The sequence below is a fragment of the Hyla sarda genome, chromosome 10 (assembly GCF_029499605.1).
Source record: "Hyla sarda isolate aHylSar1 chromosome 10, aHylSar1.hap1, whole genome shotgun sequence".
Lineage (NCBI taxonomy): Eukaryota > Metazoa > Chordata > Amphibia > Anura > Hylidae > Hyla > Hyla sarda.
Genome location: NC_079198.1, coordinates 41,974,111 through 42,002,025, shown reverse-complemented (window position 1 = coordinate 42,002,025; position 27,915 = coordinate 41,974,111). Strand labels below are relative to the sequence as shown.

General features: G+C 45.5%; 1 protein-coding gene across 8 annotated transcripts in view; it reads left to right on the top strand.

Moving 5' to 3' along the window:
* The window catches only part of TMEM25 (transmembrane protein 25), a 216,472-nt gene that overhangs the window by 105,812 nt on the left and 82,745 nt on the right, over nucleotides 1–27,915 (top strand). For 6 of the 8 annotated variants that reach the window (XM_056544130.1, XM_056544129.1, XM_056544136.1 and 3 more), the window contains 4 exons: nucleotides 24,258–24,497; nucleotides 25,249–25,485; nucleotides 25,597–25,725; nucleotides 25,859–25,886. In XM_056544130.1, coding sequence (XP_056400105.1) covers nucleotides 24,258–24,497; nucleotides 25,249–25,485; nucleotides 25,597–25,725; nucleotides 25,859–25,886 — 634 coding nt within the window. Of the gene's footprint in view, nucleotides 1–17,055; nucleotides 17,124–17,214; nucleotides 17,275–24,257; nucleotides 24,498–25,248; nucleotides 25,486–25,596; nucleotides 25,726–25,858; nucleotides 25,887–27,915 lie in introns of all 8 variants that reach the window. The other 2 variants (XM_056544133.1, XM_056544134.1) reach the window with 2 other exon arrangements.

Genomic DNA, 27,915 nt, shown 5'->3' with positions numbered 1-27,915 from the left:
CTTGTTAAATCTGGTTGTCAAGCAGTTCCTGAAGTGTTCCCCCCATTTGCAAGACATCCAATGAATGGGAAGGAAACTTTGCATGCACTTCAGCCACTTGTACACCACAAAGCACACCCTCCTTGAGCTGCAGCGTGAGAATGGTATCCCCCAACATAGTCTGATTTGTGACGTTTCCACACGTTGGAAGTCAACCCTGCATATGTTGGACCAACTGTACAAACAGAGAAAAGCCATCACGATTTCTTGATGATCCAAGTGGATAGGGGTAATCTCATGTGTAACTTCAATGTGAACCAGTGGCAGCTCATACGTGAAACCTGCCGTTTGCTCAGGCCATTTGAGGAAGCCACATTATACGTAAATATAATCGCCAGGATTATGGGATTAACAACGTCATTCCACTGCTTCATATCCTACAACAAGTTTTGGAAACGATGGCTGGTCAGGGCAATGGAGATGTTGCGCCTACATCTCACGGCCACATGATACCTGTGGGGGCTGAACTGGAGGAGGAGGAGGATGAGGGGCACAGTGGAGCACAGTTTAGAAATGATGAGGTGGGCGGTGTTTCTAGTCATCTGACAGAAGAGGAGGAGCATGATGAACTAGAGGAACTAGAGGGTTATGAGATAGGCGAGACAAGGACCCAGACACACCGTGGCAGTATGCAGTGGAGATAGAGGCAGGGAGTCCCTCCGAGTCACTTGCACAAATGGCACGATGCATGCTCACTTGCTTGCGTAGTGACAGCCGAATTGTCACCATTTGGCAGCGGGATGACTTCTGGGTCTCCACCTTATTGGACCATCGCTACCGGCACTAAATGGGTGCTTTTTTTTACACCCACTAAGAGCGAGGACGAACTGACCTACTACAGAGAGATCCTTCGTAGTCAGTTGGCTGATGCCTATCAGCGCCATCGTCCATCCACTAGCAGGTCTTACTCGGGGGCCCTCTGCGCTCACCTTCCACTGCATTGGCTGCTGGGGAGGGGTGGGGTGGCAGGAGCAGTACCAGCTTCATCAGCAGCAGCCTGAGTCTACAGTCACTGATGAGTACCTTTCTTCACCCGCATAGTGAAGCAACTCATCAGCAGCAGGTAGACATGGAGCAGGACCTGAACCAGCAGGTGGTGGCATACCTTGACATTCCCATGCCAACGCACCTTGTAGATCTGCTGGACTTCTGGGCAGCCAAACCTGATTTCTGGCCGCAAGTAGCAGCGTTTGCCCTGGAAAAGCTGTCCTGCCCGGCCAGTAGTGTGGCATGCGGCGGGGCAATAGTCACCCCAAGGAGAACTCGTCTGTCCACGAAAAATGTGGAGAGACTGACCTTTGTGAAGATGAATCAGGCATAGATCAGCCAGGATTTCCACCCACCAATGCTAGATGCCTACAAAGTAGATTGACCATGGTGCTACACCAACACTTTACAAATATGGATAGTGCCAAACAGATTTAAGGAACTGCTCCCCAGTTAAAAACATTCCAGCCACCTTCATCACCGGGTACTGGTATTGCCACCGACTGCACGACTCTGTCACGTGGTCACTTTCAGGACTCCTGATGCTGCTTTTGCCACCTCCAGGCTGTTTCATTCAGCCACTATTTTGTCTCCTTATGCTTCTGCCAATCCAGGCTGTGCCATTCAGCCACTATATGGTTTCCTCATGCTTCGGCCAACTCCAGGCTGTGCCATTCAGACACTATATGGGCTCCTTATGCTTTCCCAACTCCAGGCTGTGTTATTCTGCCAATATATTGATTTCTGATGCTGCTGGGACTGTCTTCGATATTACAATTTTTTTTATGTAAACACTAGCAAACATACATGCTCAATCGAGATTTCAACATTGATCTTTTAATGTTAGGTGTTGTGAATCCCTCTTATGTATGCATCCTGCTGCCTACTCTAGGCTGTGTGTTTCAGCAACTATATGGTTTAGTGATGCTGCTGGGCCTGTGACTAAAATTTGTTGAGGTAAGCAATACCTAACATACATCTTGTACACAGATTTCAACATTAACATTTTAATGTTAGGGGTTGTGAAGCCCTCTTGTAAACACATTATGATGCCTACTCCAGGCTTAGTGTTTCAGCAACTATATGGTTTAGTGAAGATGCTGGGCCTGTGCCTAAAATTTTTCAATGTGTTAGCACTAGCTAACATACATCTTCTATACAGATTTCAACATTAACATAATGTTAGGGGTTGTGAAGCCCTCTTGAAAACTCATGCTGATGCCTGCAACAGGCTGTGTGTTTCAGGAACTACTCGGCTTAGTGATGCTGCTGGGCTTGGGCCTTATATTGTAGGATGTTAGCACTAGCTTACATACAGGCTGAACTGAGATTTCAACATTGATCTTTCAATCTTAGGAGTTATGAAACCATCTTGTGCACTCCTGCTGCAGACTGCTCTTATCTGTGTCATTCAGCAACTACATGGTTTAGTGATGACATTACCTATAAGACATTACCTATATATGTTTATGGTAGCACTAGGTACCAGACATCTTCAATGGAAATTTCAAAATTCATCTTTTATTTTGAGAGATTGTGAGGCCCTATTGTCTCCTCATCTGCCGCCAACTCCAGGCTGTGCCATTCAGACACTATATGGTCTCCTCATGCTTGAGCCACCTCCAGGCTGTGTCATTCAGCCAATATATGGTCTATATATTGACTGTGTATTGTAGGAAATATGTGGCTATCCTTGAGTTACTCTTCCAGAATTATTGCCATGTTGATACCAGACCAGTAATAAAAGGAATATTGCCAATGACTAGCAGAAACAGGGAACTGTGGATACTGACCACCGGCTGTTGGAATTGGCTGACTATCCCAGGTGGTAGATTTACCATTTTTAAGTTCCTCAGTTCCAGTAGGCTTTAAGTTGTTCATTACTTGGCTTATTGATGCTTCTGGGCTTGGGCCTTAAATTTTTGGATGTTTAGCATTAGCTAAATACATGCTTAATAGAATGTAAGGGGTTATGAAACCCTCATGGGTACTGCTGATGTCTGCTTCTGTGTCTTTCAGGAACTACTTGGCTTTATGATGCTTCAGGGCTTGGGCCTTACATTTTTGGATGTTTAGCACTAGCTTACATACATGCTTAATTGATAATTCAACATTGATATTTCAATCTTAGGGGTCATGAAATCCTCTTGTGTACTGCTGATGCCTTTTCCTGTGTCTTTCAGGAACTACTTGGTTTACTGATGCTTCTTTGTTTGGACCTTAAATTTTTGGATGGTAGCACTACCTAACATGCATCTTCAATAGAGATTTCAACATTCACCTTTTAATTTTAGGGTTGTGAACCCCTCTTGTGTACTCATGCTGCATTTTGATCCACTCTGTCAACCCGTTGGTCCTGTGACAGTGTGCGATTCCGCCTCCTCATCCTCCACCATGTCCTCACCCTCCACTGCCCAGACAAGTCTCAGTGGCCCTTCAGCATACCATGTGTGCAGGGCATGGCGGTGTCACGCTGTTCTTCACATGGTTTGCCTTGGCGAAAAGCGTTGGAAACAATGGCTGGTCAAGGCAATGGAGACGTTGCACCTACATCTCACGGCCACATGAGCCCTGTGGGGGCTTGTTAAATTTGGCCTTTTTTACCCACACACCGGGGTCCAGGACACTAAGACCTGGGAGTTAAAAGTTCAATTTCAAAATCATTAATTTAAATTTCAAAATCTTAAATTTAAATTTAAAAAAATCATACATTTCAATGGTCTCCTCATTCTTCAGCCAACACCAGGCTGTGTCATTCAGGCAATATATGGTTTACTGATACTGCAGCTGGGTCTGGGAATAAAAATGTTGTTATGGTAGGAAGCCCTAGCTATCCATAATCTTCGGTTTAAATTTCTGAATTAATCTTTTAACAGTGCTACTTAGAGCATCTTAGCGCACAGCGCTGTACATTTACGGCGCAGTGTTCCGGGATCGCCACGTCACCGGACAGGGTGATCGGGCTAGGACGGCTGCTGTTATCTAACAGCAGCCATCCCGGCATATCGCCCAGGGGGGTCCAGAGACCCCCCCCCCCCCATGTCGGCAATCACCGCAAATCGCCAGTCAATTCAGACAGGCGATCTGCGTTGATTCCGGGTCATCCGGGTCTCCAGTGACCCGGTGACCCGGAAAACAAGGGGGATCGGGGTGTCCAAGACACCCCTGGTCCCCCTGAAGGGATAGGAGTTAGGTGGCAGGGGTGCCACCCCTCCTATCCCTGCTATTGGTGGGTCAGAAGCGACCAACCAATGGCAGATCCGGGGTGGGGGGGTTAAAGTTCAGTTCCCCCGTTCTGCCCACCCACGGTAATGAGGGCAGAATGGGGGAACTGTCCTGTGACCTGCGGCGGCGGTGGTGGAGGTCCAATAGCGCTGATCCTCTCTCCCCCCTGGTGCGGCGTGTAGTGATCCTACGGAAGCCGGTGAGTTGCCTTGCAACATCTGGAGGGCTACAGTTTGGAGACTACTATACAGTGGTCTCTCAACTGTAGCCCTCCAGATGTTGCAAAACTACAAATCCCAGCATGCCCAGACAGCAAACTGCTGTACGGGCATGCTGGGATTTGTAGTTTTGCAACAGCTGGAGGGCTACAGTTTGGAGATCACTGTGCGGTGGTTACTAAACCGTGGTCCTCTAAATCTTGCAAAACTACAACTTCCAGGATGCACGAACAGAAAATGGCTGTCTCGCCATGCTGGGAGATGTAGTTGCGTACCTCCGGCTGTTGTATAACTACATCTCCCAGCATGCCCTTTGGCGATCAGTACATGCTGGGAGTTGTAGTTTTGCAACAGCTGGAGGCACACTGGTTGGAACATTCTGAGTTAGGTAATATAACTTATCTGAAGGTTTCCGACCAGTGTGCCTCCAGCTGTTGCAAAACTACAACTCCCAGCATGCACAGTCTGGGAGTTGTAGTTTTGCAACAGCTGGAGGTTTCCCCCCCCCCCCCATGTGAATGTACAGGGTACATTTACACGGGCGGGTTTACAGTGAGTTTCCTGCTTCAAATTTGAGCTGCGACAAGTTTTCCACCTGCAGGGCAAACTCCTAGCGGGAAACTCATTGTAAACCCGCCTGTGTGAATGTACCCTAAAAACACTACACTGCACTTACTCATAATAAAAGGTTAAAACACTACATATACATCCCCTTACACTGCCCTCCCCCCCAATAAAAATGAAAAACGTATCGTATGGCAGTGTTTCCAAAACAGAGCCTCCAGCTGTTGCGAAGCCACAACTCCCAGTATTTTCGGACAGCCACTGACTGTCCAGGCATGCTGGGAGTTTAGCAACAGCTGGAGGCACCCTGTTTGGGAATCACTGGCGTAGAATACCCTTATGTCCACCCCTATGCAATCCCTAATTTTGTCCTCAAATGCGCATGGCGTTAACTCACTTCGGAGCCCTGTCGTATTTCAAGGAAATAGTTTAGGGCCACATATAGGGTATTTTCCGTACTCAGTAGCAATTGCGTTACAAATTTTAGAGGGCTTTTTTCTCCTTTTACCCCTTATGAAAAGGAAAAGTTGGGGTCTACACCAGGCTGTTAGTGGAAAAAATGTAACACTAACATGCTGGTGTTACCCCATGCTTTTTATTTTCACAAGAGGTAAAAGGAAAATGTGTAACGCAATTTCTCCTGAGTAGTGAAATACCCTATGGGGTGTAAATGCTCACTGCACCCCTTATTAAATTCTGTGAGGGGTGTAGTTTCCAAAATGGGGTCACATGTGGGGGGCCCACTGTTCTGGCACCACGGGGGGCTTTGTAAACGCACATGGCCCCCGACTTCTATTCCAACCAAATTCTCTCTCCAAAAGCCCAATGGCGCTCCTTCTCTTCTGAGCATTGTAGTGCGCCAGCAGAGCACTTGATGTCCAAACATGGGGTATTTCCATACTCAGAAGAAATGGGGTTACATATTTTGGGGGGCATTTTATCCTATTACCCCTTGTAAAAATGTAAACTTTGGGGAAAAACCAGCATTTTAGTGAAATTTTTTTTTTCATTTACACATCCGACTTGAACAAAAAGTCGTCAAATACCTGTGGGGTGTTAATGCTCACTGTACCCCTTGTTATGTTCCTTGAGGGGTGTAGTTTCCAAAATAGTATGCCATGTGATTTTTTTTGCTGTTCTGGAACCATAGGGGCTTCCTAAATGTGACATGCCCCCCAAAAACCATTTTAGAAAAACTCATTCTCCAAAATCCCATTGTCGCTCCTTCCCTTCTGGGCCCCCTAGTGCACCCACAGAGCACTTGACATACACATATGAGGTATTTCCTTACTCAAGAGAAATTGGGTTACAAATTTTAGGAAGATTTCTCTCCCTTTACCCCTTGTAAAAATTAAAAAAAAACTGGGTCTACAAGAACAAAAAAATGAAGATTTTGAATTTTCTCCTTCACATTACTGTGATTCCTGTGAAACACCTAAAGGGTTAACACACTTACTGAATGTCAATTTGAATACTTTGAGGGGAGCAGTTTTTATAATGGGGTCATTTATGGGGTAGCTATAACATTTAAACAGTACAAGGAGCTTAATAAAATCTGTAAAAATGTACTAAAAACAGCAAAAATTCTAAATAAGAGACAGGTGGCCAAAGAAAGCAAAACTAATCCTAAATATTTTTTTAGATATATAAATGCAAAAAAATCAAGGACAGAGCATGTAGGACCCCTAAATAATGATAATGGGGAGGTTGTCACAGGCGATAAAGAGAAAGCAGAGCTACTGAATGGGTTCTTTAGTTCTGTATATACTAAGGAAGAAGAAGCTGACATTGGACAGGTCAATGCTGGTAACACATCATGTAATGTACTGAACTGGCTTAAGGTAGAAATGGTACATGGTAAGTTACGTAATATAAATGTAAGCAAATCTCCAGGGCCAGATGGATTGCACCCAAGGGTTCTTAGAGAACTAAGTTCAGTAATAGCTGTACCCCTGTTCATGATATTTAGAGATTCACTGGTGTCTGGTATTGTGCCAAGGGACTGGCGCAAGGCGAATGTGGTGCCAATCTTCAAAAAGGGCTCTAGGTCTTCCCCAGGAAACTATAGACCGGTAAGTTTAACGTGCATTGTGGGTAAATTGTTTGAAGGACTTATAAAGGATTACATACAGGAATACATAGGGGATAATTGTATTATAAGTGATAGCCAGCATGGGTTTACTAAGGATATAAGTTGTTAAACCAATCTAATTTGCTTTTATGAAGATGTGAGCAGAAGCCTTCACAGAGGAATGGCTGGGGATATAGTGTTTCTGGATTTTGCTAAAGCGTTTGATACTGTCCCTCATAGACGTCTGACAGGTAAGTTAAGGTCTTTGGGTTTGGAAACTTTAGTTTGTAACTGGATTGAACACTGGCTCATGGATCATACCCAGAGAGTGGTGGTCAATGATTCGTACTCTGATTGGTCCCCGGTTATTAGTGGTGTACCCCAAGGTTCAGTACTGGGCCCACTGTTGTTTAATTTATTTATCAATGATATAGAGGATGGCATTAACAGCTCTGTTTATATCTTTGCAGATGACACCAAGCTTTGTAGCACGGTACAGACTATAGAGGATGTGTATAGGTTACAAGATGACTTGGATAGACTAAGTGTCTGGGCATTCACTTGGCAAATGAGGTTCAATGTGGATAAATGCAAAGTTGTGCATCTGGGTACTAATAACATGCATGCGTCTTATGTCTTAGGGGGGATTAAACTGGCAGAGTCACTGATAGAGAAGGATCTGGGTGTACTTGTAGATCACAGACTACAGAATAGCATGAATTCCGGCTAGAGGAAGTGCGTATATCGCATGAAACCAGCTCGTCCCGGCTCGTCTCCTGTCTCGCTTCTTTTGTTCCATGTAGCATGCAATGTAAGGCTGCTGCTTCCAAGGCCGGCAGGATATTGTCCTGTATAAAAAGAGGCATGGACTCGAGGGACAGGGACATAATACTCCCCCTTTATAAAGCATTGGTACGGCCTCACCTGGAATATGTTGTTCAGTTTTGGGCACCAGTCCATAAAAGGGACACTGTGGAGCTTGAAAGGGTGCAGAGATGCGCGACTAAACTAATATGGGGCATGTAACATCTTAGCTATGAGGAGCGATTAAAGGGGTTATAATTGTTTAGTCTTGAGAAGAGACGTTTAAGGAGGGATATGATAAATGTATATAAGTATATTAATGGCCCATACAAAAAATATGGAAAAAAACTGTTCCAGGTTAAACCCCCCCCAAAGGACGAGGGGGCACTCCCTCCATCTGGAGAACAAAAGGTTTAGTCTCAAGGCGCGACACGCCTTCTTTACCATAAGAACTGTGAACTTATGGAACAGTCTACCTCAGGAACTGGTCACAGCAGGAAAAATTAACAGCTTTAAAACAGGGTTAGATACATTCCTGGAACAAAATAACATGAATGCTTATGAAGAAATATAAAATCCCATCCCTTCCCCAATATCGCGCCACACCCTACCCTTCAGTTCCCTGGTTGAACTTGATGGACGTATGCCTTTTTTCAAACGTACTAACTATGTAACTATGTAAGGTAGGTAAGTATCATTATAATGTGTCACCCACACTACCTGCCTGTATCGACATATCTTTATGTACACTGTGTACTTTACTTTTGGTGGCTGTATCATGTTCCTTCCTCCTCTGGATTTTTTGATTTAGTTCCTTTTATCCCTATCATGTAATGAATTGTAATTATAATAGAAGATTATTTTGTCAATTCACTTGTTTTATGCATACTATTTGGGATAGCCGCTTATTTGTAGGTTAAAAATGGCATCAATGGGAAGAACCTGATATTCTGGGGTGAAGGAGACAGGTATATGGATTTGTAATACAGTTTATTAATTTGTACAATTTCTTCAGGTTTTGTTCTGCATATATATATATATATATATATATATATATATATATATATATTGTCCATATTTCATCTGCACTTGTTACATTTTCTGTTTAAGGGTAGGGTCACGCGCAGTGCATCCACAACATATTTGAAGCTGTGGATAAGTTGTTGGCAGTCACAGAGTGCCGTGTGTCCACTTGTAGCAGCAGATTTTCTACCGGCAGTCATGAGCTGATACCCAGAGCTACCTGGCCGCAGCAAGTCGCTCTGTGACTGCCAGCAGCACATTTGCAGCATCAAATACGCTGCGGATATGCTGTGTGTTACCCTACCCTAACAATTAAAGTCATTGGCCCTCATTTACAAAGACTGGAGTGTCGGTTAGGTGTTTTTTTTCAGTGTACTCGTCTTTTTTTTCCTTGTGATTTACTAATCTGTCGCATGCTTCGGTTTTTAAATTATTAAATTCTGTCGCACGGGAATAAAAAGTGTCGCACTGGAAAAATAAAAATTAAACCAAATAAATAAAGTTACTCTGCACAAGGATGTAACTTTGCATACATGATTGTTAATGGGTTAACAACCCAAAAGTAAAAAAAAAAAAAAAAAAAAAATATATATATATATATATATATATATATATATATATATATATATATATATATATATTAGAGGTGCACCGAAATGGAAATTTCAGAACCGGAACGAAACCGAAATAAAAAAAAATATCCGGCCGAAACCGATGCCGAAAATGACTTCTCCCCGTCTTCTGGTAAAATGCAGCGCTCCGCTCATTAGATTAGATTAGATTCCCCCACATTAGATTGCCAGCTCCCCCACATTAGGTCGGGAGTTCCCCCACATTAGTAGGCAGCTCCCCCACAATAGTAGGCAGCTCCCCCACAATAGTAGGCATCTCCCCCACAATAGTAGGCAGTTTCCCCACAATAGTAGGCAGCTCCCCAACAATAGTAGGTAGCTCCCCCACAACAGTAGACAGGTTCCCAAATTAGGTCAGCATTTCCCCCACAATAGTAGGCAGGTTCCCCACAATAGTAGGCAGCTCCCCCCAACAATAGTAGGCAGTTCCCATACAATATTAGGCAGCTCCCCCCAACAATATTAGGCAGCTCCCCCCACATTTTTAGGCAGCTCCCCCCCACGTTAGGTCAGCAGTTCCCCCACAATAGTAGGCAGGTTCCTCACAATAGTAGGCAGCTCCCCCACATTAGGTCAGCATTTCCCCCACAATAGTAGGCAGGTTCCCCACAATAGTAGGCAGCTCCCCCCAACAATAGTAGTTCCATAGTTAGTACGGTCGAAAAAAGACATATGTCCATCAAGTTCAACCAGGGAATTAAGGGGTAGGGGTGTGGCGCGATATTGGGGAAGGGATGGGATTTTATATTTCTTCATAAGCATTAATGTTATTTTGTTCCAGGAATGTATCTAATCCTGTTTTAAAGCTGTTCATTTTTCCTGCTGTGACCAGTTCCTGAGGTAGACTGTTCCATAAGTTCATAGTTCTCAGGGTAAAGAAGGCGTGTCGCCCCTTGAGACTAAACTTTTTCTTCTCCAGACGGAGGGAGTGCCCCCTCGTCCTTTGGGGGTGTTTAACCTGGAACAGTTTTTCTCCATATTTTTTGTATGGGCCATTAATATACTTATATACGTTTATCATATCCCCCCCTTAAACGTCTCTTCTCAAGACTAAACAATTGTAACTCCTTTAATCGCTCCTCATAGCTAAGATGATCCATGCCCCATATTAGTTTAGTCGCGCGTCTCTGCACCCTTTCCAGCTTCACAGTGTCCCTTTTATGTACAGGCGACCAAAACTGAACAGCATATTCCAGGTGAGGCCGTACCAATGCTTTATAAAGGGGGAGTATTATGTCCCTGTCCCTTGAGTCCATGCCTCTTTTGATACATGACAATATCCTGCCGGCTTTGGAAGCAGCAGCCTGACATTGCATGCTATTCTGTAGTCTGTGATCTACAAGTACACCCAGATCCTTCTCTACCAGTGACTCTGCCAGTTTAATCCCCCCTAAGACATACGATGCATGCAGGTTATTAGTACCCAGATGCATAACTTTAAATTTATCCACATGGAACCTCATTTGCCAAGTGGATGCCCAGACACTTAGTCTATCCAAGTCATCTTGTAACTTATGCACATCCTCTATAGACTGTACCGTGCTACAAAGCTTGGTGTCATCTGCAAAGATAGAAACAGAGCTGTTAATACCATCCTCTATATCATTGATAAATAAATTAAACAACAGCGGGCCCAGTACTGAACCTTGGGGTACACCACTAATTACCGGGGACCAATCAGAGTACGAATTATTGACCACCACTCTCTGGGTACGATCCATGAGCCAGTGTTCAATCCAGTTACAAACTAAAATTTCCAAACCCAAAGACCTTAACTTACCTGTCAGACGTCTATGAGGGACAGTATCAAATGCTTTAGCAAAATCCAGAAACACTGTATCCACAGCCATTCCTCTGTCAAGGCTTCTACTCACCTCTTCATAAAAGCAAATTAGATTGGTTTGACAACTTCTATCCTTAGTAAACCCATGCTGGTTATCACTTATAATACTATTATCCCCTATGTATTCCTGTATGTAATCCCTTATAAGTCCTTCAAACAATTTACCCACAATGCACGTTAAACTTACCGGTCTATAGTTTCCTGGGGAAGACCTAGAGCCCTTTTTGAAGATTGGCACCACATTCGCCTTGCGCCAGTCCCTTGGCACAATACCAGACACCAGTGAATCTCTAAATATCATGAACAGGGGTACAGCTATTACTGAACTTAGTTCTCTAAGAACCCTTGGGTGCAATCCATCTGGCCCTGGAGATTTGCTTACATTTATATTACTTAACTTACCTTGGACCATCTCTACATTAAGCCAGTTCAGTACATTACATGATGTGTTACCAGCACTGACCTGGCCAATGTCAGCTCCTTTTTCCATAGTGTATACAGAACTAAAGAACCCATTCAGTAGCTCCGCCTTCTCTTGATCGCCCGTGACAACCTCCCCATTATCATTATTAAGGGGTCCTACATGCTCTGTCCTTGGTTTTTTTGCATTTATATATCTAAAAAAATATTTAGGATTAGTTTTGCTTTCTTTGGCCACCTGTCTCTTATTTAGAATTTTTGCTGTTTTTATTACATTTTTACAGATTTTATTAAGCTCTTTCTACTGTTTAAATGTTATAGCTGACCCATCAGATTTGAATTTTTTGAAGGCTATTTTTTTGTTGTTTATTGCTCTTTTAACATTATTTGTCAGCCATGTAGGATTTAGTTTTAATCGTTTATATTTGTTCCCCTTTGGTATATATTTAGCTGTATAGTTATTTAGAGTTGATTTAAAGATGTCCCATTTACCTTCTGTATCAATATTTGAGAACACCTCCCCCAGTCTATGTCCTGTAGTGCAGCCCTCAGCCCAGGGAAGTTTGCCTTTTTAAAGTTATATGTTTTTGCCTTCCCCATCTGTCTTTGTTTTCCACATTTTAAGTCAAAAGTAACTATATTGTGGTCGCTATTACCAAGGTTTTCCTGCACAGTTACATTACCAACCAGCTCTGCGTTGTTGGAAATGATCAGATCCAACAAGGCATCACTTCTTGTTGGGTCCTCCACAAACTGGCCCATAAAATCAGTAGGCAGTTCCCACACAATATTAGGCAGCTCCCCCCAACAATATTAGGCAGCTCCCCCCCACATTAGGTCAGCAGTTCCCCCACAATAGTAGGCAGGTTCCCCACAATAGTAGGCTGTTCCCCCCCAATATTAGGCAGCTCCCCCCACATTTGTAGGCAGCTCCCCCCCACAATATTAGGCAGCTCCCCCCCACAATATCAGGCAGCTCCCCCCAACAATATTAGGCAGCTCCCCCCAACAATATTAGGCAGCTCCCCCCACAATATTAGGCAGCTCCCCTCCACAATATCAGTCAGCTATCCCCAACAATATTAGGCAGCTCCCCCCCCCCACAATATTAGGCAGCTCCCCCCCCCACAATATTAGGCAGCTCCCCCCCACAATATTAGGCAGCTCCCCCCACATTTGTAGGCAGCTCCCCCCCACAATATTAGGCAGCTCCCCCCCACAATATCAGGCAGCTCCCCCCAACAATTTTAGGCAGCTCCCCCCCAACAATATTAGGCAGCTCCCCCCCAACAATATTAGGCAGCTCCCCCCACAATATTAGGCAGCTCCCCCCCCCACAATATCAGGCAGCTCCCCCCAACAATATTAGGCAGCTCCCCCCCCCCCACAATATTAGGCAGCTCCCCCCCCCCACAATATTAGGCAGCTCCCCCCCCCACAATATTAGGCAGCTCCCCCCCCACAATATTAGGCAGCTCCCCCCCCCCACAATATTAGGCAGCTCCCACCCCACAATATTAGGCAATTCCCCCCACATTTGTAGGCAGCTCCCCCCCACATTAGGTCAGCAGTTCCCCCACCCCACAGACATACAGCTTCCAGCCATATACAGTGTATGGCTGGAGGCTGTATGTCTGTACTGCTGCCCCCACAGTGTTCTGGTCACCGCTCCTCCGGCCCGGGGTCACATCTACTGCTATGGCCTATGGACCATAGCAGTAGGTGCCGAAACCGGAGGAGCGGTGACCGGAACACTGAAGAAGATGACGCGGTCACTTACCAGGCCCCGGCCAGCGTGCGTTCTCCCGCGACGATCCTGTGGTCCTCCTTCGTCTCTATGACGTCCCGTGCATACGACCATAGAGGCGGAGAAGCGAGGGACCGAAGGAGGATCGCAGGAGGACGCCGGGGAATGGTGAGTGACCGGAGGACATCCTTATGTCCCGAAAAGATTTTTCGGGACACAGGGATGTCCGGGATAGGATTAGGAATACTTCTTTTTATGTGCCCGGGCCGGCTTCCGTGTGTGGCTGCAGGCGGGGGCCGAACAGAGCATATAAAAATTAATATACTGTATACTAAAAACCAGGGGGCCTCCAGCTGTTGTGAAACTACAACTCCCAGCATGCCCGGACAGACTTTGCCGGTCTGGGTATGCTGGGAGTTGTAGTTTCACAACAGCTGGAGGCCCCCTGGTTTTTAGTATACAGTATATTAGTTTTTATATGCTCTGGCCGGCCCCCGCCTGCAGCCACACACGGGAGCCGGCCCGGGCACATAAAAAGAAGTATTCATATCCCGGAGAGCGCAACCCCCCCCCCCCCCCCCCAGATGTTGCGGCCGGCCCCCCCTGCACCCCCCACGAGTGCCTCTGCCACTGGCAGTGTTTGTAACTTGTGCTGTGGGCGGGCAGGGGAGGTGGGTCATTATCGGCACATTTTTTGTTGTTTCGGCATTTTGCCGAAATAGCTATTTTCGGCCGATATGTATTGGCCGCCGATATATCGGTGCATCCCTAATATATATATATATATATATATATATATATATATATATATATATATATATATATATATATATATATAAATTTAAAAAATCTATTACTTAATTTAATCATAAAAGAGTTAAGGGGTTAAAAATGCTTTTGAAGTATAAAACAAGAGGGGGAATGTGGGGGTTATGGACAGGCAAAATTACATAAAAATGTGTGAATCTTTGCTTTTGGATAGAAACACGTATGAATTTCTACCAAACAATCCGACAAGGGACTACAGGGAGGAACTCCTGGTTTTGCTCTCCACAGCAAAAACGGAGGTCTTAATCAGTACTGAAGAATTTGACTTCCTGTTTCCCAAAGCACCTATTATCCCAACCTTTTATGCACTACCCAAAGTGCATAAGGGGACCTCCCCATTGAAAGGTAGACCAATTGTCTCTGGTATAGGGAGCCTATCACACAGGCTGGGTACATATGTTGACAAGGTACTCAGGGGATTTGTGACATCTCTACCATCCTATACCAGAGACACCACAGACCTTCTCAGCAAATTGGAGGGGGTTACTGTGGAACCACAGACATTACTCGGAAGTATAGACGTGGAGGTACTATACTCCTCAATACCTCACGAGTCAGGCCTCTTTGCGACTGAATATTACCTCTCTTTCCGTGGTAACCAATATCAACAACATAGTAAATTTGTACTTAAATGTCTGGAATACATCCTCTCAAGAAACTATTTTCTTTTCAACGGCAGGTTCTTCCACCAGCTTTGGGGCACGGCAATGGGGAGCCCGTGTGCCCCCACATATGCCAATTTGCTCTTGGGCTGGTGGGAGGCAATCATCACCTTTTCCGGGGTTTGTGAGCGTTTTGAGGTATATACATTACTTTGGTCTCGGTATATAGACGATGTGCTGGTCCTTTGGTCCGGCACTAAAAATGATTTCATTGAGTTCGTGAGACATCTTAATACTAACATTATTGGTCTCCAATTTACTTTCGAACTCAGTGAAAACTCTCTACCTTTCTCTCATTTCTAAGGACATCTCTGGGAACCTGCGGACCACTGTGTTTAGGAAGACTACAGCAGCCACCAATAGCCTCCTGAGGTGGGATAGCTGCCACCCGGCCCCCCTGAAAAGGGGGATCCCGAGGGGTCAGTACCTCCGCCTCAGGAGGAACTGCTCAACGATCCAGGAATACAAGAAACAGGCAGGGGAATTACAACATCGCTTCCTGGCCCGAGGGTACCCACAGTACACATTAAATCAGGCTCACAGGACAGCTTTACTTACTCAGAGAGAGAGACTGCTCACACCCCAGAACAGAGATAAGACACCACACATTATTAGGGTTATAGGCACTTTTGATAGAGCGGCCCCACAAATAAGATCCATCATTCAGAGACATTGGTCCATCTTATTGATGGATGAGGACTTGAAATCGGTCATCAGTCCATACCTCCAAATAACATACCGTAGGGGTCGGAATATAGGGGATTACCTCACACACAGTCATTTGAGCCCTGCCACAGAAGAGAGGAACACATGGCTTGATTGCCTTAAACCAGAGGGTAGCCACAAATGTGGCCGATGCAAAGCGTGTGAACACATGCCAACAACTAAGACAGTGATAAATCCCTTACAGGTCAAACCTTTAAAATTAAGGACTTTATAAACTGCAATACCAAGGCAGTTATTTATCTAGCCAGATGTGATTGTCCTACTCTCCATCTGGACAGCTGGGCCCCAAGGGGACTGAATGAACAGTTTTAAATTTTTCATGTTTTCTGGATTAGTTCCAGTTAGATGATAGGGGTGCACCCTGCACATAGTGGGGTCGGCCACTAGGCAGTTAGGGAGGGTCGTGGGACCTACCAGGAGCTAATTTGACCCATCCAATAGAATAGGGATGTCCAGTATATAACAGGCTAGGATCCTGTGTGGGACCGCACTTATTAGTGCAGCCACCCCACCTAGGCATAGGGCCTAGTGCAGGGACGTCCAGGGTCTAGCAGGGCAGCTCCCCCGATAACTCCCCATTATCATCACATAATTAGGTCAGGGTCATTTCCTATAAAATACCAGGGTTGCACCCCGCATCTACTGAACAAATACATTTTTGCTTTATCCTACAATTAATAGGCCAATTGATACACTCTTTAAATGATGGGGTTGTTACTCTACCCCTACATTTCATCCAACACATATTTATTCTAAAAATGCTGTATCTTATATAGCCCCATTGGAATTTACCTTTAGGGCGTAGTATGCATCTTTTGAGTACATATGTTTATACCGGTATTCCACCTCTATAGTGCCTGTTGGCCTCCCGGGATACACTGTCGTTTTTGAACCCTTACACACTGTTACTGGCCTTTTGTATGTAATGTTTATACTAGCCTTGCAAACACCATCTGTTTATTTCTAACATCCGGCGCATGTGCGGCTGCGTGTGTCTCTCCGGCCGCTGGGTTACCTAGGTGACGGAGACGCTCCCTCTTGTGGCGACGGTGTTTACGGAAGCGTGCGCATTACATCACACGCCACCCGGATTCGCTGTATAAAGCGGCCGGATATTCAAGCTCCTTTGACTGCCATTGCAGCAAGGTGGAGTAGGCCACTATACCTCCAACGTAATCGTGAGTACAGGGTAGATCGGGGGCCTGGCGCTTGGAAAATGGTCCGGCCACTGATCCCCGACTTGTATTGCTTTCTCCCTGTTTATAGGTATGCGGTCACCATTGCCTACGGCTCATGCCGCAACTTTATGAATGAATTGTTATTATGTGATACAGGTATTTCTCTTTTCCTATACTTGTAAATGGTTGGACATGGATATTTGCAAAGAGATACAATTATCTCCTTGTTTCCTTCCCTTGTTCGCAGGTGATGACCCTCAGAATTTTCGTATCCGGAACCCCTGATTCAGGAGGGGATTGGTTATGGGTAGGACATAGTGAGGTCTTGCGACACATAATAACTTTAAACGTTGGAGCGATACTATCCACTTATTCTATGCCAATATCACTGAATTTATATCGTTACCACCTCATGTTGCTCTAAAGACCCCCCCACCCCCAGTGGTTGTTCACCCCTGATGAAGTCACCGCATATTTTGGTGACAAAGTCTGCTTACTTCCCTCTAGTCCTGGTTGGGTCTGTGTAGCTCCGCCCCCTAGTGATGACGTCATTAGGAGGCAGAGATACAGATGGGAGCCAGGCTGGTAAGGGTATAAGGCTCTGTTCACATTTTCCATTTTGTATAATGTGAACAGACCCTTCTGTCAGTGTCTTCCCAGACAGGGAGACTCCAGCTGTTGCTAAACTACAACTCCCAGCATGTCTAGATTTGAATCAATTCGGATTCGATGGATTACGGCAAATGAACTGGATTTTTTTTTATTTTAATAAAATGGTTAACGAAGGCTGTGGAGGAGTGTTTTTTAAAATAAATAAAAATTTCCAATGTGTTGTGTTTTTTTTTTTTTATTGAATTTTCAGGCTTAGTAGTGAAAGCTAATAGACAGAATCCATTACTAAGCCAGGGCTTAGCGTTAGCCCCAAAAACAGCTAGCGCTAACCCAGCCGGGACAGGAGCAAGGGAGGCAAGTGGACCTCTTCTGTATACACTATATACAGCTATCTATAGATAGGGGCTTTAGGAGCAGGGATTCCCGGCTCCTGTATAGTATACACTGGTACACTATGCACCTGTAACGCCGAGCGCTCGCGGCATTACATTCCTGCTTGCAGCGCCCCCGTCAGACTCGCTGACCGGGAGCGCTGCTCTGTGTCCCTCGGCGGGGATGCGATCCCCGCGGCGGGACGTGCCCGCCCGCGGGACGCATCCCGTGTCACTCACCGGCCCAGTCCTTCTGCTCAGTCCCGGCGCGCGGCCCCGCTCTCTAGGGCGCGCGCGCGCCGGGTCTCTCAGATTTAAAGGGCCAGTGCACCATTAATTGGTGCCAGGCCCAATCAGTTCCAATCCCTCCCTACATTATAAAAACCCACTTCCCCTTCCTTTGTGTATTCCCTAGCCTGTGTATCTGACCTTCTGCCGTTGCCCCTGACTATGAACCTTGCTGCCTGCCCTGACCTTCTGCTACGTCTGACCTTGCCTTTGCCTTGTCCTTTGTACCACGCCTGTCTCAGCGGCCAGAGGGGTCGAGTCGCTACTGTGGGACACGACCTGGTAGTTACCGCCGCAGCAAATCCATCCCGCTTTGCAGCGGGCTCTGGTGAAGACCAGTAACTACTTAGAACCGATCCCCCAGTACGACCCGCGCCATCGCCTCTCCGGCACAGAGGATCCACCTCCAGTGTCCTCACTAGTGTTGAGCGACATAGGCCATATTCAAATTTGCGATATTTCGTGAATATATGGACGAATATTCGTCATATATTCGCTAAATTCTCATATTCGTAATATTGGCGTTTTATTTTCGCATATGTGAAAATTAGCATATGCGAAAATTAGCATATAAAAAATTAGCATAAACAAAAATTCACATATGCGGAAATTAGCATATACAAAAATTAGCATAAATGGTAATTCGCTTATGTGGAAATTAGCATATGCGAAAATTTGTACGCCAGTCTCACACAGTAGTATCAGAGCCTTCTTTACACCACACAAGCTGGAAGCAGAGAGGGATGATCACTGTGATGTATACTGCACATGGAGATGTTGTCGGACCAGTTCCCCACAGAACGGTCTAAGGTGGCGTTCGTGGTCAGTTTACTATCCGGGAAGGCCTTGGCCTGGGCCACGCCGCTCTGGGACCGCAATGATCCTGCCACTGCCTCCATCCAGTCCTTCTTTTCTGAAGTCCGCAGTGTCTTTGAGGAACCTGCCCGTGCCTCATCCGCGGAAACAGCCTTGTTGAACCTTGTCCAAGGAGATTCTACAGTGGGCGAATATGCCATAAAATTTCGTACTTTGGCCTCTGAGTTGGCCTGGAACAATGAGGCTCTCTGCGCAACCTTTAAAAAAGGTTTATCCAGCCACATTAAGGATTGTCTGGCCGCACGAGAGATACCCTCCTCCCTGACTGAACTCATCCAGTTGGCTACCCGCATTGATATGCGCTACATTGAAAGACGTCAGGAGCTCTGCCAGGAGAAAGATCTTGTTCGCACCAGGCAAAAAACCCACACCTGGCTCCTCTCTTCCAGCATCCTTTACAGCCTGTTACTGTGCCTCCTGCTGAGGAGGCCATGCAAGTGGACCGGTCTCACCTGACCCAGCAAGAGAGGACTCGCTGAAGGAACGAGAACTTATGCTTATACTGTGCGAGCTCTGAACATTTCTTAAAGGACTGTCCTCTTCGTCCTCCGCGTCAGGGAAACGCTCGCACCTAGTGAACGTGGGAGAGGCGTCACTGGGTGTAAATTCTTCCTCTCCACGCCTGACTATTCCAGTATGGATTTCTCCAGCCGCTAAAGCCTCCTTCTCTGCGGAGGCCTTCTTGGACTCTGGTTCAGCAGGAAACTTCATTAAAGCCTCCTTCATCAACCGGTTTAACATCCCTGTTATCCGTCTTGTCAAGCCCTTCTTCATTTCTTCGGTAAACGGAGAAAACCTGAATTGCACTGTGTGTTACCGCACAGAACCCGTGCACATGACTGTGGGGGTTCTGCCAAACTGCACCTCTGACATCCTTCTAGGCTTGCCCTGGCTTCAGCGTCACTCTCCTACCCTCAACTGGTCCACTGGGGACATTAAATCCTGGGGCTCTTCCTGCCACACACGTTGCCTTAAGTCGGTACCTACTAGCCAAGTCTCCATCGCTTCTCCATTGCTTGGCCTTACGAAGGCCTATCGGGACTTTTCTGACGTCTTTTGCAAGAAGCAGGCAGATGCCTTACCACCACATAGGCCCTACGACTGTCCTATTGACTTGCTCCCTGGTACCACACCGCCCTGTGGCAGGATTTACCCTCTCTCCGCTCCAGAAACTAAGGCCATGACGGAGTACATTCAGGAGAATCTCAAGAAAGGTTTCATCAGGAAGTCTTCTCCTGCTGGAGCAGGATTCTTCTTTGTTGCCAAGAAGGACGGGTCACTACGCCCTTGCATTGACTACCGCGGCCTCAATAAAATCACTGTAAAGAACCGATACCCTCTGCCTCTCATCTCGGAACTCTTTGACCGTCTGCGCGGAGCAAAGATTTTTACTAAGCTTGACCTTAGGGGCTTGAGTGGAAAACCGCTTTTAACACCAGAGATGGCCACTTCGAATACCTCGTCATGCCATTTGGTCTTTGCAACGCCCCTGCAGTCTTTCAAGACTTTGTCAATGAAATCTTCCGGGACTTATTGTGTACCTGCGTAGTGGTCTATCTTGATGACATATTAATCTTCTCCTACAACCTAGAGGAACACCGCCTCCATGTTTGCCAAGTGCTTCAGTGCCTCCGTGTTAACCATCTCTACGCCAAAACTGAAAAGTGCCTCTTTGAACGTAGCTGTCTTCCTTTCCTGGGATACCTGGTCTCAGGACAAGGTCTTCAAATGGACCCCGACAAGCTCTCCGCGGTCTTGGATTGGCCACGCCCCTCATGACTTCGTTCTATCCAGCGCTTCCTCAGATTCTCTAATTACTACCGTCAGTTCATCCCCCACTTCTCCACTATCGTGGCTCCCATTGTGGCACTAACAAAGAAAGATGCAAATCCGAGATCCTGGCCTCCCCAAGCGGAAGAAGCTTTTACTTGCCTTAAGGCCGCCTTCACCTCCGCCCCAGTCTTGACTAGGCCCGATCCTCTGAAACCATTTTTCCTTGAGGTAGACGCCTCTTCGATAGGAGTCGGGGCGGTCCTTCTTCAAAAAACCGCTAAAGGAAAAAACGTCACCTGCGTTTTTTTCTCAAAAACTTTTTCTTCTCCTGAAAGGAACTATTGGTGACCGTGAATTGTTGGCCATTAAGTTGGCACTAGAGGAGTGGAGACATCTCCTGGAAGGATCCCTTCACCCTATCACTATCTACACTGACCACAAAAATCTGTCCTACCTACAGTCCGCCCAGCACTTAAATCCTTGCCAGGCCAGGTGGTCGTTGTTCTTTGCCCGCTTCAATTTCCAGATCCATTTTCATCATGCAGACAAGAATGTCAGGGCGGATGCCCTATCACGTTCCACCGATGCCACAGAAGCTGAAGCCACTCCTCAACACATCATCCCTCCTGAGTTTCTGATTTCTGCTGCTCCCGCTTCCCTTGTGCCAGTTCCTCCAGAAAAAACTTATGTCCCTCCACGTCTTCGCCTCTGGACTCTCAAATGGGGTCATTCCTCCCACTTGGCGGGTCACGCTGGAATAAAAAAAATCCATTCAATTCTTTTTGCACATTTTTCGTCTCCACGGACTTCCCACGCATATCGTCTCTGATAGAGGTGTTCAATTCATCTCAAAATTCTGGAGAGCCCTCTGCACTCAATTGAAGATTAAATCGGAATTTTTCTTCTGCCTACCACCCGCAGTCCAATGGGCAAGTGGAGAGAGTGAACCAGATCCTTGGTGACTACCTGCGTTTTGTCTCCTCCCGCCAAGATGATTGGGTCGACTTGTTACCCTGGGCTGAATTCTCGTACAATTTCAAAAACTCATCCGCCAAGTCTCCATTCTTTGTGGTGTATGGCCGTCACCCGCTTCCCCCCCTCCCCATCCCCACTTCATCTGTAGTTCCTGCCGTAGATGAATTGACCCTGGACTTCTCCTCTATCTGGAAAGAGACCCAAAAGTCGCTCTCACTGGCCTCTTCTCGCATGAAGAAACATGCGGATAAGAAGAGAAGAACTCCTCCTGTCTTTGCCCCTGGTGACAAAGTGTGGCTCTCTGCCAAATATATTTGGTTTCGTGTCCCTAGCTACAAGCTGGGTCCTCGTTACCTCGGGCCATTTAGAGTCAAAAGTCAAATCAACTCTGTCTCCTACAAGCTCCATCTTCCTCCTTCTCTTTGTATTCCTAACTCCTTTCATGTATCCCTTCTCAAACCTCTCATTCTTAACCGCTTTTCCCCCAAGGTCACCGTTCCTGCTCCTGTCACTGGGTCCTCTGACGTCTTCTCGGTAAAAGAAATCCTCGCCTCCAAGGTCGTCAGAGGTAAAAAAAAATTCTTGTTGACTGGGAGAATTGTGGCCCCGAAGAGAGGTCTTGGGAGCCCGAGGACAATATCCTCGATAAGGAGCTCATCCATAGGTTCCTGGGCTCCAAAAAGAGTTAACGCCGAGCGCTCTGGGTCCCGCTTCTCCCCCGGAGCGCTCGCGGCGTTACATGCCTGCTTGCAGCGCCCCGGTCAGACTCGCTGACCGGGAGCGCTGCTCTGTGTCCCTCGGAGGGGATGCGATCCCCGCTGCGGGACATGCCCGCCCGCGGGTCACATCCCGTGTCACTCACCAGTCCCGTCCTCCTGCTCAGTCCCAGCGCGCGCGGCCCCGCTCTCTAGGGCGCGCGCGCCGGGTCTCTCAGATTTAAAGGGCCAGTGCACCATTGATTGGTGCCTGGCCCAATCAGTTCCAAACACTCCCTACATTATAAAAACCCACTTTCCCTTCCTGTCCCTGCCGGATCTTGTTGTCTTGTGCCCTGAGAAACCGTTGCCCCTGACTATGAACCTTGCTGCCTGCCCTGACCTTCTGCTACATCTGACCTTGCCTTTGCCTTGTCCTTTGTACCACGCCTGTCTCAGCGGCCAGAGGGGTCGAGTCGCTACTGGGGGACACGATCTGGTAGTTACCTCCACAGCAAATCCATCCCGCTTTGCGGCGGGCTCTGGTGAAGACCAGTAACTACTTAGAACCGATCCCCCAGTACGACTCGTGCCATTGCCTCTCTGGCACAGAGGATCCAACTCCAGTGTCCTCACCAGCCGCTAGTCTGGATCCTGACAGCACCCCTGTATACTATACGGCCGGGGGAGGTGAGCAGTGATGCTGTACATTACCCCTCATCTCCTTACACTCTGTGGACCGGGCACTCAGCATCCGACCCACAGAGTGGTACCCTGAAGGCAGTGAAAAAACTGCCACAGGGGACAAATTTGGCTGTTTCCACACACCCGGAAAACGCAAGAAAAAACGCCAGAAAAACTGCCGAAATGCAGGAAAAAGCTGTGGCGGTTTTTCTGGTGTTTTTGTTGGCATTGTTTTAGGTGTTAAAAAAAAACAAGTGGAAACCTAGCCTTATAGTTTTTCTCTGTGTTAATTACACTCCTTGATTTGGTAAAAAAAAATCTGAACAACTTACTAAGCAAAATACTGACCGGAATACTATGTGTAAAATACAGCCCTAAGATTAGGTTCACATTGCGGAATCTCCGCACAGAAAATTTCCTGGAGATTCCGAGTGCGGCTAACACTGACTGAATCAGTCGGCGCTAGGACCGTGCAGACACTGACCGTGCAGTCTCCAATAGACTGCAATGTGTTCCACAAGTATTTCCGCCTGAGCAACGCCATTCTTCAGGCGGAAATTTTTTTAAGCAGATTTTCCATTCACAAATTCCGCTTCACAAATCCCGAAGTGTGAATTTGTGAACGGAAACCCGTTCACTATACTATACATTTTGGTAAGCAGAATTTCTACCTGGAATTTCAATGCGGAATTGCATAGTGTGAACCTAACCTAAAAGAAGCTGAAAATTCAGCCTCTGAGGCACACCCTTGGACTTCTGATACAGATCTTGGTATTGCATGATGCATTACTCAAAGTGGTTTCTTCATGGAATCCACACAGAATTGGATAAAAGTACAATTAAAATAAAAGTAAAAGTGAAAAAAACTGCTTCAGTTTTCTATCTGTTTCATTGTTTAATCATGTTTCATGTTTAGCACATTATTAATCCATCTTGCTTCCATCTTCAGATGCTTTTAATAACTCTCTCTCTCTATCTCTCTCTCTCTCTCTCTCTCTCTCTCTCGCTTATTTCAGTTCTTGGAAAGCCATTTTTAAAGGGTGATAATCATGGAATGTTCTGTGAATCAAGTGGCTCTTCCCTCACTTGGTACCTAAATGGTGTAAAGCAGGAGGTAGGGCTTGGTAAAGATCCCCCATTTATGCTACCAGTATCCCCAGGGAGTACCAGCAGCCTGTCTCTGGCAGACATTGTTGGAGAAAACTGTAATAATAAGAAAAGCAAAGATAAAGATGAAGAGCTGCTGACCATTCATTGTAAGTACCAAGGGTGTACAGTGACCCCAGGTTACCTTAGCAGGTAGATAGTGTTGGATTTTTTAAGTCAATAGTTTTTAGAAAGGTAACGATATTCATGTAACATTGTAAAAAGCATAAAATACAATTCATACCCATGCTGCATACAGTTCAATATTGGGTTTAATAGAATAATGAGTAAATATTTTACAGTATAAGGAGAACATCCATATAGGCTGGGGTAATAAAATAAAAGAATGCATACTAAAATATTATAGACTGATGTTGGAGTTGGAACTGTAGTTGATTCAGCAGTAAGTAGACCTACTTTTGTAGCTTGTATAAAATAATTTAGCTAAAGACAGCTCATTCTTATCCATTACATTCAGAAAACTTATATTGTTATAGTAGTATTTAAAAAGCAATGGTCGAAGGATGAATCTGTATCCACAAAGCCTCAATTTCAAACATACAGTCTGTTCTTCCTTTTAATGCAGCAATGCTTCTTTTTTTTTAAAAAGTTTTCTTTCTTCTAGAGGACACACTGCATTCTTCCTGTGAAGAAAAGACAACCAGAAAACAAAAATAGGGATGCTTAGTCTGACTATAACTAGAATAACTGGTAATTTTCAGTTAGTTAAAGAAGTGTGTGCCTAGAAGTGGATATGTAGGTTCATGCAGTGAATAATGGAAGTGAACAGTTTAGGGGAAAATAATAGATATTTTGCTTATATGGAGCTCAGGGTTAACAAGTTGATTTCTCACCTTTTAGTCCCACCAGACTCTCCAGTTAGTTCACCCCACATCTCTGGATTATCCCTCCTACTTCTACTAGTCATCCAAAGTCGGCCTCCCTCTGGCTTTAACTTTCAAGATCAAGATGGACGATTCTATGCCAATTCGTCTCGTTTTCTTCTGTTGGACACGCGCAGTGTAGATGGCAATGGTAGTCTGAGGCTAAAAGTCAGCACCAAGCAAAGTGAAGTCAGTCAAACTTCTGTTATAACAGGTAAGTCATCTAAATCTATTTTTAGCAGTAACACATCTATGTTATATCACCATGATTGAGTCATAATGATAGTTACTTTGAGCAATAATTTCATTCCTTCTTTACCTACAGGTCTCCTGTCAGCCAGGGTAGAGCTCCCAGTATTGCTTCTGATTGTGGCAGGTTCTGCACTAGTTTCTGGCATTCTTATGGTTAATGTCCTTGTCTGCTGCCTTGTCCTGAAAAAGAGAAGAAACAAATGTAAGTGATAGCATGGATAGTGGTGGTCTTTTGAGGAAAGGAAACTTTGTATTTAAAAAGTGGAGGGAGGTAGGAGGTGGGTGGGAATCAGAATTCAACTCTTAAACTTACAAATAATCTTTCTTTTTTTTAGATCATGTGGGAAACCAACTATCACTAAGGTGAGAATCTAGCAAAATATGCCTCACTACAGTCTCTTTTGCTGGTTTAGTGAATGTTTATGACATAACCTACCTTGGTTTGGACATTTGCATAACCAGAATATGGCTGCATCAAGAGGTTATTTACTTCTACCCCAGAGGCCACAGATAAAATATGGCATTTAAAGTTAATATTTTGTTGCAGGACTATCCTAGAACATATCCAAGGATGTAATAGTTCATTCTTGCATGTGAACATAAGTGGCAAAGGTTGACAATGGCTGCATTTTGTATGGTGCTACAGAAGGGCTGCTATGGAGTCTATGCTGTACCTCTGTATACCTTTGATTTTATGCAGAGGTATATGGAGCTTTTTGGGGTTCTGAACCTCAGCATGTTTTAGTGATAACTAAGGATATTAAATAATTTGTTCACAATTCTTGATGAATTTGATACTTTGAAGGCCTTTATATTTACCATAGCACCATCTAATGCAGTGGTTCTTAACCTGGGTTTGATCGAACTCCAGGGGTTCGGTGAGTCAGTCTGGCGGGTTCAGCGGAGGTCAAGACACACACCCGACTCCAGGCCTGTCGCAACAGGACAGGCAAACCAAGCAATTGCTTGGGGCCTCGAGCAGAGCCGGTGTTTGCCTGTCCTGTAGCGACGGGACAGTTCCCCACATCACTATTAACTCCCTGCGGCCATGCATTAAGTTTAGAAACATTGATGTCCCGTGCGTGCGCCCATAGAAACTAAGACGGGGGGAACACTGCCTACATAATGTGGGGGAACACTGCCTGCCTAATGTGGGGGAACACTGCCTGCCTAATGTGGGGGAACACTGCCTACCTAATGTGGGGGAACACTGCCTGCCTAATGTGGGGGAACACTGCCTGCACCTAATGTGTGGGAACACTGCCTGCGCCTAATGTGTGGGAACACTGCCTGCGTGCTTGGCTCACAGAACTCTCAAACTTTTACCAAACCAGTAAAGGCACAGAAAATAACGTAAAAAGCATGGCATTTTGGAACCCAGATGAAGCAGAAGGACCATGGGGTGGTGGGGTCAGGTGACCAGCATATCACATGATAACCCCAGGTTAGAGAGAGGGACAGACAGGCAGACAGAGTGAGACAGATATATGGATAGAAATAGGACAGAGATAGGGAAAAAAGAAAAACAGACAACGTGTGTGTGTTTGTGTGTGTGTGTAAACAGGAGCCACAATTCTCCAGTAACCAGAATCCATTCCTGATCTAGGTTTTAGGAAGATTAGATTTGAAAGATAATCTGTTTTCCCTTAGTCTCAAAGGAAGTTTAAATAGCAACATTTTTTATAGCAATAAAAGTAAATGGAATTTTTAATACAAATAAATTCCCCTGCCCACAGAATGGGCACAATAGCTTCACTCACCAGAGTAAATTATAAAGAAGAAATAGACTGAACTAAACTAGGGAGGGAGCCATGTGCTTGGAGGAGAATAAAGGAAATCAGATTTAAATCTCATCTTCGCTATATTATATTAACAAAAAAAACATTTGAGCAGTTGTCCAGGTGGTAGACAAACAAATCTGCTCAATGGGTACAGAGTATTCTTCTGCTCAAGAAGATCCAATAGGTCTAGTGGAATGAGCTTTATTAAATGCTGGAGGGTTTAATCCCTCTAAAGTTCCTCTTGCCTCTATTGCATACCTGCGGGTTTTCTTCTTTTCTAAAAGCAGATGTTCCATCTAGATAAACCTGGAGACAGTGTACAATGTCCAGATTTCTCAGACATTCCTTTTCCTCTGGTGGAAGAGAAGGTAAAGCAAATAATTGGTTTGTGTTTTGGAAAGTGGGTAACAATCTAAGAAGGACCTTGTTCAGAAAAAAGACAGTAAATGGCTCCCTAGAAGAAAGAGCCTGAAGTTCTCCCACTCTCTTTGACAAAGTTATGGCTAGGAGGAAAGCTGTCTTCAATTATAGCAATTTTAGGTCAATCTCCTCATTCAAAGGGATAAGTCCCAAGGAGAGGCTGGCTTTAGTACTTTTGGTCCTAAACCAGA